The sequence below is a fragment of the Oryctolagus cuniculus genome, chromosome 5 (genome assembly GCF_964237555.1).
Source record: "Oryctolagus cuniculus chromosome 5, mOryCun1.1, whole genome shotgun sequence".
Classification (NCBI taxonomy): domain Eukaryota; kingdom Metazoa; phylum Chordata; class Mammalia; order Lagomorpha; family Leporidae; genus Oryctolagus; species Oryctolagus cuniculus.
In genome coordinates, this window is record NC_091436.1 from 7,960,058 (window position 1) to 7,972,510 (window position 12,453).

The 12,453-nt window shown below is 54.7% G+C and overlaps 1 protein-coding gene across 1 annotated transcript in view; it reads left to right on the plus strand.

The window, feature by feature from the left end:
- Nucleotides 1–12,008, plus strand: part of SLC22A2 (solute carrier family 22 member 2) — a 28,324-nt gene extending 16,316 nt beyond the window's left edge. Inside the window, 5 exon segments of the mRNA NM_001082115.1 lie at nt 3–217; nt 2,259–2,367; nt 2,659–2,771; nt 6,578–6,677; nt 11,531–12,008. Coding sequence (NP_001075584.1) covers nt 3–217; nt 2,259–2,367; nt 2,659–2,771; nt 6,578–6,677; nt 11,531–11,597 — 604 coding nt within the window. The 3' untranslated portion in view covers nt 11,598–12,008.
- Nucleotides 12,009–12,453: the final 445 nt, after the last annotated feature.

Consider the following 12,453-nt stretch of genomic DNA (forward strand, 5'->3'; position numbering starts at 1 on the left):
AGGTTCACCAGCTCGGTCCTCTACCAAGGCCTCATCATGCACCTGGGCCTCGCAGGGGGCGACATCTACCTGGATTTCTTCTACTCTGCGCTGGTGGAATTCCCGGCCGCCTTCCTCATCATTGCCACCATCGACCGCGTCGGTCGCCGGTACCCGTGGGCCGTGTCCAATATGGTGGCAGGGGCTGCGTGTCTAGCCTCCGTGTTTGTCCCTGATGGTAAGTCCGAGGCCAGGCCGGGGGCTTGTCTCTGGGGCCTTGAGAGAGGGGCGTGGCACGGCCGGCTGATAGGAACAGGGTGTCATTTACCCTTCAACCCCGTTCATTTCCTTCCTGAGCGGGTAACCCCCGCTGTTGCCTGATGGAATGGACTAGGAGGGGCTGTGTAGACCCACACCACGGCCACAGGGGGGCCCAGGTCACAGTCCCACCCGGGATTGCCCAGATAGGACTCAGGCAGCTGCCTTGGTCTCTCTGCACCTCCTTGCAGAGTGAGGAAGTCTGGGTAAAGGCCACCGGGAAGCACCCAGCCCCCTGCTTCCCTCTTCAAACGCTGTCTGCGTGGAGGGCAGAGTCCTTCCAGCACGTGCAGTCTTACGTTATTAACAATTATTTCAAACAAGGCAGTATTTTGCTGTTTCTTTGGGGCGGTCTCTGTAAAGATGGCCCTACCTTGAATGTGCCTGCAGTTCTGTGGCCATTAATGACCAAGGCCTAAAGAGACAGAAAAAGACCGCTGGTTCCAGGGGCTGGCGGGGTGGGGGCTGAGGGGGTGGAGCACCCAGGCCGCCCTGCACCCTGCATGTGTGTTGCTGACCATGACGCCACAGACTGCCACTCAAGGAAAAGGGGCTTGTCGAGGCTCATGGCTCTGGCCCAAGGTCAAGGGGCCAGGGCTGGTGATCCTCTTGCTGGCAGAGTCCCAAGGCGGGGCGGGCATCACACGGCAAGAGCCAGGGAGCGCATGCTTGTGTGCACATCTCTGGCCTCCCTATCCCATCACGGGGGCTGCACCTGATGGCCTCGTCCAGTCCTGACCGCCCCACAGAGCCCCCGCTGAACACCATCAGACCAACTTCCTGCTCTGGGACTTAAAGTCCAGCACAGATTTGGAGGGGACATACCATGTGATACCACAGTGGTGGACACACCCAGTGTTAGGTTTGTCCCAACCCATAGCTTGGTCCCCACCAAGAGTGCACGCTGACGGCAGGGCGCCAGGGGCCTGGGGTAATGGCAACCTGGCCATGCAGGTGCATCAGCCGAAACACCCTGTGTGGGGAGGTGGTGATGACAAGGGAGGCTGCACCTGTGCAGCCACACGGGGGCCATGGGAGAACTCTGTGCCTTCCTCTTAATTTTTTTAAATTTTATTTATCTATTTAAAATGCAGAATTACAGAGAGGCAGAGAGAGAGCGAAAGAGAGAGAGAGAGATCTTCCATCCGCTGGTTCACTCCCCAATAGCCACAATGGCTGGAGCTGGGCCTATCTGAAGCCAGGAACCAGGAGCTTCTCCTGGGTCTCCCACGCAGGTTCAGGGGCCCAAGCACTGGGGCATCTTCTACTGCTTCCCAGGCCATAGCAGAGCGCTGGACCGGAAGTGGAGCAGCAGGGACTTGAACCAGGATGCCGGCACTGCAGGAGGTGATTTTATTGCTATGCCACAGCACCATCCCCTGCCTTCCTCTTAATTTTTCCATGAACCAAAAACTGCTTTTAAAAAATCATCCTTTTTTGGCCGGCGCCGCGGCTCACTAGGCTAATCCTCCACCTAGCGGCGCCGGCACACCGGGTTCTAGTCCCAGTCGGGGCGCCGGATTCTGTCCCGGTTGCCCCTCTTCCAGGCCAGCTCTCTGCTGTGGCCAGGGAGTGCAGTGGAGGATGGCCCAAGTGCTTGGGCCCTGCACCCACACGGGACACCAGGAAAAGCACCTGGCTCCTGGCTCCTGCCATCAGATCAGCGTGGTGCGCCGGCTGCAGCGCGCCGGCCGCGGCGGCCATTGGAGGGTGAACCAACGGCAAAGGAAGACCTTTCTCTCTGTCTCTCTCTCTCTCACTGTCCACTCTGCCTGTAAAAAAAAAAAATCATCCTTTTTTAAAAAAATATATAAAAGGAGAGAGTATTGGAATTGCGTCTAAGATTGAAACGGGCGTGGGGAATCTCTTGGCACTTTCTGGGTCCTAGAGGAGCGGATTCGCTGTCTGGCCCGGCTCTGGGGTGCGGAAGTGCCCACACACACGGCCTGTGCCTCCCCCAGATCTGCAGGGGCTGAGGATCGCTGTGGCCTGCTTGGGCAGGATGGGGATCACCATGGCCTACGAGATGGTGTGCCTGGTCAACGCCGAGCTGTACCCCACGTTCATCAGGTGAGACTTCCCCACACAGGCACAGGTGGAGGCGGGGCTCAGGGGCAGACAGCACATGACCACAGCAGGGGCTGAGCTGGGAGGGAGGACCCCGGGGCTACAGGAGAGAGGGCAGCAGGCAGGTGCACTGGGGGCCAGGTGTGGGGAGGGACAGCGAACACCTCAGCGAGTGGGAGGGAGAGGAGGCGGGCACACATGGACCCTGGGTGCTGACAGTGATTGGCTGCCTGCCGGGAAGGGTCTTGGGGAGGGGCAAGAGGGTGAGGGCGTCCCGTACCGTCCCGGTCACAGGAATCTCGGTGTCCTGGTCTGCTCCTCGCTGTGCGACATCGGCGGCATCGTCACGCCTTTCCTGGTCTACCGGCTCACGGCCATCTGGCTGCAGCTGCCCTTGGTGGTGTTCGGTGAGACGCCCACGTTCGGTCCCCGCTCTGCTCCCAACTGTGGGTTCTCAGCTCCTGCAAGGCCCTTCCTGGCACCCAGGGAGTGAAACAGCGGGGGTGGGAGCTCCCACTTCCTCCCTCTGCTCCCCAAACAAGAAGAGAGAGATCCTCCTAGGTATTAGCAGGAAAGGCTGTTTGCTAGGGACCCCGGTCCCCACTGAAAACAGGTGCTGTGCCTCCTGGTGACATTGGGAGCCACCGTGCTGCAGGTCTGGGCTGATGCTCATCTGTGGGCCTCGGTCTCCCCAGGCTCCCTCAGCCGAGCTCTGGCCTGCAGCCAGGACTGCGAAACACAAAGTCCTGACCCTGCTGCTTCCAAACCAGGCCGCTGAAATGTAGCCAACAACATGCCCCAGCCCCAGAAGAAACAAAGACCCACATGACGGCCGTGCACCAGCCTCACAGGGGACCCAGGCTCAGGGGGACCCCACAGGCGCCTCCTTAGCCAGTGAGATCCCAGGAGCATAGCTCAGCTGCAGTGAGCAAGGGGAACCATGCTGGCCTCTGTCACGGCAGCTGACAGGTGACAGGTGACAAGTCTCCCGACCAGAGGCAGAGTCCAGCACGGCGCCCGCAGGGCGTGCGAGGGTGCCAACCCCCCCACCACCACCCCCATACACCCAACATCCACTCCCTTCCCCACGGCTACAGACCAGCGCCCAGACCTCTCAAGGCGTCCCCACCACACACACCCCTGACGTCACTGCTGGGTTCAGACTCAGACACTCAGCACCCACCTTCCCGGGTTAACCAGATGCCTCCACACACCCGTCCCCGACGCCCCCAAGGCCTGTCTGAGCTGCTTCCGGTTTGAATCTGTTCCGCTTTTCCGTGAGCACCCCACACCGGCTCACTTCCCGGGAAGCGCAGAGGCAGCTCGCTCAGGTGCACAGAGGGAAGCTCCCACTGCTTCTCCTGCCGCTGCGCCGTGGCCCACGCAGGTGCCCTGCTCACCCCTCCCCCTCCTTCCCAAGGGATGGGTGAGGGGGATTTTCCGTGCTGTAGAGCTGCCTGTTGACGTCCCAAGGAGTTCGAGAGCTCACCCTCAAAACAGACCGGGTGAATCCTTCACCTTCCACCCAGTTAACGACAGCAGGGCCAGTGCTGGCAGCATGCGAGTTCTTTACCTGGAGACACCAAGGCTGGGACACAGGGAAGCTGCCGGGCTGACAGGACCTACATGCCCCAGACGCCTTCCTCCCCAGCACTGGCCAGCGGCCCGTCCCCAGAGCCCCCTAGGGGACAGTGGGTGGCCGAGGGCTCAGCAGGGTAGCTCCGGATAGTGGACAGACACTTTACGTTTTTCTGTTATTTAACGGAGCAGTGCAAAGCCCGCACCCAGAAAAGCCACAGTTAAGCCTCATTCACAGCTCACACTCGTTCTGCTGGAGGAAATAAGGGATTGAGAACTGCCTGCTGATAACGCTCCTAACTGCTATTTTTTAAATTTGTACTTATTTAAAGACAAAGAGACAGAGGGGCGAGAGAGCTCCCTTCTGTTGCTTCACTCCCCGGATGTCCACAACAACTGGAGCTGGGCTGGGCCAACGCCGGGAACCAGGCACTCAATGCAGGTCTCCCCCATGGTCACTGCTGCCTCCCATTGTCAGCACCAGCAGGAAGCTGGGGTCAGGGCCAGAGGCAGGCACCAAAGCTCCAGTGCGGGACGCGGCTATCCTAACTGCTCAGCCAAATGCCTGCCCCAACGACTGCTTGTTTCAGATTTCAGCATTTAAAAGGAACTCAAAGGCCATCTCAATGTTTTTAAAAATATTTTATTCAGGCCAGCGCCATGGCTCACTAGGCTAATCCTCCTCCTGCAGCGCTGGCACACCAGGTTCTAGTCCCAGTCGGAGCTCTGGATTCTGTCCTGGTTGCTCCTCTTCTAGTCCAGCTCTCTGCTGTGGCCCGGGAGTGCAGTGGAGGATGGCCCAAGTGCTTGGGCCCTGCACCCACACGGGAGATCAGGAGAAGCACCTGGCTCCTGGCTTTGGATCAGCACGGTGCGCTGGCTGCAGCTGCCATTGGGGGGTGAACCAACGGCAAAGGAAGACCTTTCTCTCTGTCTCTCTCTCACTGTCCACTCTGCCTGTCAAAATTTTTTTTAAAAAATATTTTATTCGTTTATTTGAGAGGTAGAGTTACAGACAGAGACAGAGAGAAAGGTCTTCCATCCACTGGTTCACTCCCCAAATGTCTGCAACAGCCAGAGCTGGGCCAATCCAAAGCCAGGAGTCAGGGGCCAGGAGCTTCTTCCAGGCCTCCCATGTGGGTGCAGGGGCCCAAGGACTTGGACCAGCTTCTACTGCTTTTCCAGGCCACATCAGAGAGGTGGATGGGAAGAGGAGAGCCGGGACTAGAACTGGCACCCGTATGGGATGCTGGCAGTGCAGGCACAGGCTTAGCCTACAGAGCAGCCCCTCAATTTTATTTTTGCTAGTAGGTCATCTTCTTCCCTTTCCAACCTTTAATCGGTTAGCCCACAGGAATCAAAACTCACAGCTTTGTATTTTGGGTTTTTTCCCCTTTCTTTCCCACCCAACACTAGTGTGCTCACTGTGGACTTGAAAGAGCCATGAACCAGTAATCTAAGGAGCCTGGGGGAAGCAGCAGCAGCCTGTTGGGAAATCCTGGGTAAAAGAACTCTGGGAAAATGGATGAGGATCACCCTGGCTAGTTGAGGTTGTCTTTGCCAATACAAAACGCCCAATGGGTGGTGGCTGGATTTACATGCTGTGTTCATAACTCACTCCCTTCCATGATTCAGATGCCGACTGAATGTGGCTCTTACCGGCATTAATTAATTACAGCACAATTCATTGCTTACTTGATGACCACGCAAATCTTGGGTAATTTGGAGAGACCTGGGGAAGCACTTGCACAGTTGGTGGCATGGCCAGGCACTCTGCTAAGTGCTTGGCAAGCTCTCCTTCATCTCAGCCTCGTGGAAGTCCAGGATGCAGGTTTATCAGCCCAGTGTGCACGGGGGCCCAGACAGCCAGGGAACGCGGGTCTTCCTCCAGCCCTGAGACCAGCCCGAGAGGGAGGGAGTCCGTGCCAACCCCAGGCTTGTGCCAGAGCTGGGTTCCGAGCTGCTGTGCTGGGGGGCTCTGTCTCTGCCATTTGGAGGGGAAGAAGAAATAAAGTCCAGCGTGCTGTGCTTGGAGACCCCCAAACTGGTGAAGAACCCACATAAAAATATTACGTAAGAAATTAAAACCTCTATCACAATTTAAACACACACACACACAAAATCAGTCTACTAGTAAAGATTAGAGCTGGGGACAAAGTAAAAAAGGAACACGACTATAGCAAATAGCAGAACCTGAACTACGGGCCTGGTTAGACTTTGGATACCCCTCGGCCGCCATGCACGAGTCCTGAGTCTCATTTGCGGGTCGTGTTCCAAGTTCCTGACTTATTTTCGTCACCGAGCGCTTTATGTGGCCAAGTTATATTCGTCCTTTTCACGGAGTTAAATTTTTTTCAAAGTGATGTTCCAGTTCCAAAGTATCTTGAGATCGTGGCAACGGCCCCCGGCCTAGAATTACCTTGACTCATGTTGAGGATTTCATTCCCCTAAAAGGAGTAGTAACCCAATGGAGCTGGGAATTGGCAGCGCATTTATCATGGAAAATAGCGCAGTCAGAGATGGCAACAAAAAATCTATAAATAAGCATAGGAAAACACAAGAAAAAGAAAGGGAGCGCTAATTATAGAAGCTGCGAGTTCCGTTCCTGCCGTGACTTGCGTCTGTTTGGTTTCAGCGGTGGTGGGCTTGGTGGCAGGAGGACTGGTGTTGATGCTGCCAGAAACCAAAGGGAGAGCCTTGCCTGAGACCATCGAGGAAGCTGAAAACCTGCAGAGGTAGGGAAGGAAGTGCAATACCCCCCCGCCCCACCAAATGTTGGCACAACTCTGCACCCAGTAGGAAAGGAGGGCTGGGTTGAATCCGTGCCTCACACCGCACACTGAGATGGAGCCGCTAGATCAAAGACTTGCAGAGAAACAGCACGACCACCAAGGCAGAGCGAGGGTTTATTCCCACCTTCCTAGTGGGGGAGGCCTGTCTAAACACGACCCCGAAACCCAGGACCTGTAAAAGAAAGATCAGTGTGTTTGCCTTCGCGCTAGAAAAAATTCTGCATTGGAAAACTGCCATCAGTTAAAAATAAAACGATAGACTTGGAGAGAAAATTGACTGCTCCACAAGGGACTGACTGACCCAGCGTATAAAGAGCCACATTGAATCCCTGAGAGCAGCCACTCCATAGAGAAAATAGACCAAGGCCCGAGGCAGACGGAGCTCAGTGAAAAGACGTTAAGACAGCTCCTAGAGAGGGAAACGTGCCCACCTCCTTTGTAACAAGAGACGCAGAAGGCAAGTCTGCACTAACGTCCCCTTGGTTGTCAAAGATCCAGTTACACTGTGGTGGCAAAGGACGTGGGGGAGGGGCTGTCTCCAGCACCAGGGCCTATGGGAGCACCGTTTGAAATCTTGATGGGCATGTGTCGAGAGCAGCAAAATGACAAACGTGCCTGTCCTCTGACCCAGCAGGAACATACATGAGCCAAACAACATGCACAGGGTTAGCCTTAGAAGCATTAATTTATACAACAGAAAATCGGAAACAACCCAACTGCCCATGCGTTGGAAGATCAGTTAAATAAATGATGGTAAATAAAATACTATACAGCCACTAAAAAGAATGAGGCAACTTAATAGTCACTGATTAAGAAAGTTCTCCAGGATATATCATTAATGGGGGGAAATCAAAACATAGAAATGCATATATTCTGTCATTTTTGTAAAACTAGTGAAAGGCCGGCGCCGCGGCTCACTAGGCTAATCCTCCGCCTAGCGGCGCCGGCACACCGGGTTCTAGTCCCGGTCGGGGCGCCAGATTCTGTCCCGGTTGTCCCTCTTCCAGGCCAGCCCTCTGCTGTGGCCAGGGAGTGCAGTGGAGGATGGCCCGGGTGCTTGGGCCCTGCACCCCATGGGAGACCAGGAAAAGCACCTGGCTCCTGGCTCCTGCCATCGGATCAGCGCGGTGCGCCGGCCGCAGCGCGCCGGCCGCGGCGGCCATTGGAGGGTGAACCAACGGCAAAGGAAGACCTTTCTCTCTGTCTCTCTCTCTCTCTCACTGTCCACTCTGCCTGTCAAAAAAAAAAAAAAAAAAAAAAAAACAACTAGTGAAAATATCTAATAATGGGAGCATAACGATATTAAATGTATGTCTGTCTACTTACTGTGCACCCCTGGAAGAACGTGCAAGAATTCACATTGGCTGGCTGTGGAACACAGCTGGGGGTACTTTCCACTGCACTCCCTTGGTAATGTCTGACTTGGAGTCCCAGGAACCTATGCAAAAAGCAACCTGGAGGTAAAAGATCTGAATCAGCAGAAGCCGTGTGTGGCCTCCCCACCAGCTTGCAGGACGCTTGGATATTTTCACTGGTTTTGTCCTTGGTCCATTTTCTTGGTGCTTTGGTGCCAGGAACTAAACTGAATTTTACCCAGTCCGCAAAGCCCTCACATGTGATCAATTCACACTTGGACTAAACGTGGCCGAATTGCTGGGGTCCGAGGCTTTTCCTAGAATGTGACGGTTAGAGGTGAACGTGACCTCTGGGTTCTGCCTGAGGTCACACCCTGGCAGCTCGCAGGGTGCCAAGTTCTCAGAAGCTGTGTTTGGCCCACACGGTGTCTTTTCAAAGTGGCAGATTCCACACAAACTGGAGTTCCAGGATCTGTTACAAGCGAGTGAGGGTTGGTAACACGGAGCAGGCTTTGCCTCTTGTTGACAACTCATAGGCACTCCGTTGTTTGAAGGTCTGCACGGTGGGTTGGCCACAGTCCCCACCATTCCCTATTGATGCTGCCAAGACTCAGTTTCTTCACTCTGTAAATGGGGACACAGTACCTGCTCTGTGGCCTTTTGTAACCAATGAGACCACACGTGTAAAGTGCGTGGTGACCACTCTTATTCCCGGGTGCTTTCCCAGCTGTCCATCAGGGATTACTTACTGGAAATGAAATTTTAAAATATATTTTGAGTTGCTCTAAGAGGGCAAAGTGCAGCTGTAACACACACACACACACACATATGCACACACGTGCATGCACACACATGTGCACACACTCACACACATGTGTACACACATGCACACAAATGCACCGCGTGCACGTTCACACACGTGTGCACACATGTGTACACAAATGCACATGCTTGCACACCCGTGTGTGCACATGTGTACGCACATGCGCACAAGTGCCCTGCATGTGCATTCACACACATGTACACACATGCACACACGCACACACACCTGTACTTGTTAGTGGGTTTCATGTTCATCAGGCCGGTTCCAACCAGACTAGAGTTTTCTTGTTACTGGAGCTGCTTTCCGCGTATGTGACCCACAACGCTGCTCTGAGGAGGTGCCGTCTTCTTCTCTCTTACGACACACTCCAAGTCACCGTGCCCAGACAGGAGACAGATCGGTGCATGGCTTGGGAGTGGCAGGAGGGTGTGAGAGGCTGAGGGCTGAGACAGGCCTGGGAGAAGGGTCCATCTGCCCAGGAGGGGTGGAGGCCCGAGCTGCAGGAGGCGGGCTGTCCAGAAGCAGGAGGGTAGACCAGTTGGCGCTGAAGCTGTGTGTCCCAGCCATGGGGGGACAGGGCAGGCAGGGCAGGAGCCCCTCCCTGAGTACCTGGTCACTTGGTTCCTAGGCCCACTCTGGTTGCAAACAAGGCTGCTGCCTGCCCAGTGTGCATTAGTCCTCCCTGTGAGCCGCTTGTGAGACGAGGAGAACAAGGGCTTACATTTGCTGCGAGCTCTCGACCTGTGCCTCACTCAGAGTGCAGGCAACAATCCTACGAAACAGTGTGATTGTCACCCTCGCTGACAACTGAAAACAAACCAGGGAGACAGACTAAAGGGACACAGCCAGGAAGGGCCATGGTTCCAACCCTGAGCCAGGTTCTACGGCCCAGGCACTCGCCTCACCCTCGCAGGGCGAGGCACTGGAGCACCCTGCACCAGGCCAGGCACCTAGGGCGCAGTCGGCGGCCATTGTTGGTGCTGCTAAGCTACAGGCGCTGCTGCTGCTGTCACCGCTGCTGTCATTGCTGTGGCTGCCGATGCTGTTGTGACTGCGATGTGGTGGTCGCTATTACTGTTGTTCCTGTTATCATTGCTGCTACTGTCACTGCTGTTCTCACTCCTGTAGCTGTTGCTGGTGTTGTGACGGCTGCTGTTGCCGCTGGTTGTGCTGTTGCTGCTGTCGCCACCGCTGCTGCTGCTACTGTTTATGTTGCTATGGTTACTGCCGCTGTTGCTGTTTCTGTTGCTATGGCTACTGCCGCTGCTGCTGTTTCTGTTGCTATGGTTACTGCCACTGCTGCTGTTTATGTTGCTATGGCTACTGCTGCGGCTGTGGCTGTGAGTGTCGTTGCTATGATCGCTGTTGTTACTGCTCTCGCCACTAGGACGGATGTTGTTGTTTTCGCTAGTGTTGTCGCTGTTACTATTTTTTTTTTGACAGGCAGAGTGGACAGTGAGAGAGAGAGACAGAGAGAAAGGCCTTCCTTCCGTTGGTTCACCCCCTAAATGGCCGCTATGGCCGGCGAGCTGCGCCGATGCAAAGCCAGAAGCCAGGTGCTTCTCCTGGTCTCCCATGTGGGTGCAGGGCCCAAGCACTTGGGCCATCCTCCACTGCACTCCCTGGCCACAGCAGAGAGCTGGGCTGGAAGAGGGGCAACCGGGACAGAACCGGCGCCCCAACCGGGACTAGAGCCCGGGGTGCCGGCGCCGCAGGCGGAGGATTAGCCTAGTGAGCCGCGGCGCCGGCCGTCGCTGTTACTATTAATGCTGCTTTTGTCACCATTCTTGCTTCTGCCACGGTTGCAGTCGCTGTGGTCGATGGTCTTTGTTGCTGCTGCTGCTGTTCACGTAGAGACCACGGTGGCTCAGCAGACTTGGCTGAACTCCAGGAAGAGTCTGAGACGGCTCCACACCAGTGTGTGACCTGGGGGAGTTTCTGCTACCTCCTTTCCTTCTCAGGTTAGACTGATCCGGTAATCGGGGAAGCACTAGCCATCTCCAGGGAAGGGAATTTTCTAAGGGGCTGGGTGCTAAGGAGCAGTCCACACCTGATTCTATAGCACTACAAATGGGAACGTGTCCAAAGGACACACCAAGAATGGCAAAATGAAGAAGGCAGCATTTCTATGATGCGTATCAGCAACACCCTGGCACTGAGAAACCACACAGTTCCAACAAGTGTTTTAATTACATGCTTCCACTTGTCAGGCTGTCTGAGAGTAAGTGAACTCTGCAAAATAATTTCTTAAATTCTATTTGCAGAACTGAAGATCACAGTTTCTAGGGTTTGCCGTCATCACCTCATTGATAGAAGATTAAATCCAGTCTTAAGTCACGTTCTTTACTACAGAGGAAGGCGAAACGCCCTGAGCAGAGGAACCCCCCCCCCAGGGCAGCCCCACTTCTAGAGGGAGTTTGGTGCATACCCCACCCACCCTCGGGGTTCACCGAGCTCAGTCTGCTCTCCTTAGGAGACACCAGCATGAGCACCGGGCGAGACTCAGCCCTGACAGCGTCTACCCGTTTGCTGCCCCGCGTGTTCATCACCCAGCGTATTTCGCTTGCAGCCTTTTGTAATCTCTTTCTCCTCCTCTTCATCTTTATTTCTTATTGCAGACCAAGAAAAAACAGAGAAAAGGTGATTTATGTCCACGTTAGGAAAGCGGACGGTCCACTAACGTAAGGAGGCTGGTGCTCCTGCGGCGGCCTCGCTCTGTGATGCCAAGGCGAGACGCGGACACTTCCTGTCCCACCACGAAGCCCTTCCAGCCTGACCTCGCTTGCCCTCGAGCGGTGAACCTGGTCCACCACACGCAGAGTTTGCTGCACAACTGTGCAAACGCCGACTACGGGACCAGATCCTGCCACGTCCTTCCCTCTCCCCCTGTTCTCGGCACTGGAATTCCATGGTTTTCTGCAGTATTTCTCCATCCTTGTGTTGCTTAATTTGATATCTTCCCCCACAATGACAACAAACCAAAATACATATGGGAACTGGGGGCCAGGAAAACCCCATAGAAAAATTCTAAAAAGCAAGAGAGTTGGGAGAGAAGAGTCTATTTTCTTAAAGAGAAGTAAAACTCTCAAAGCCAAATCAAGTTCTCTAGAATATGTCAAAGCTTTATGTAGGTCTTCCGGTATCGTGGGTGAAGAGATTTTAAAATGTGCTGACTATTGCTGGTGTGAGATTTGAAGGGAAACTCAAGCGGAAGAACCAGTTACACACGCAAGCAATCACCAGTCCCTCCACAAGTGCAAGCGTGTGCTTCTACAAAGCAGGCCTGGAGTTCCAGGAGCAGTAGCAGCAGCATTAGTAAACGGTAGTGAACAATTTTTCATTCTGGCAAAATTTCCTTGAACTTGGAACATTGAGAGAGAGAGACTGCCATCTGCTGGTTCGCTCCCCGATGGCTATAACAGCCAGGATTGGGCCAGGTCAAAGCCAGGAGCTAGGAACTCATTCCAGGTCTCCCAGGAGGATAGAAGGGACCCGGTTTTACTCAAAATATCACGGCTGGCATCCAGGGTCTGTCCTAACT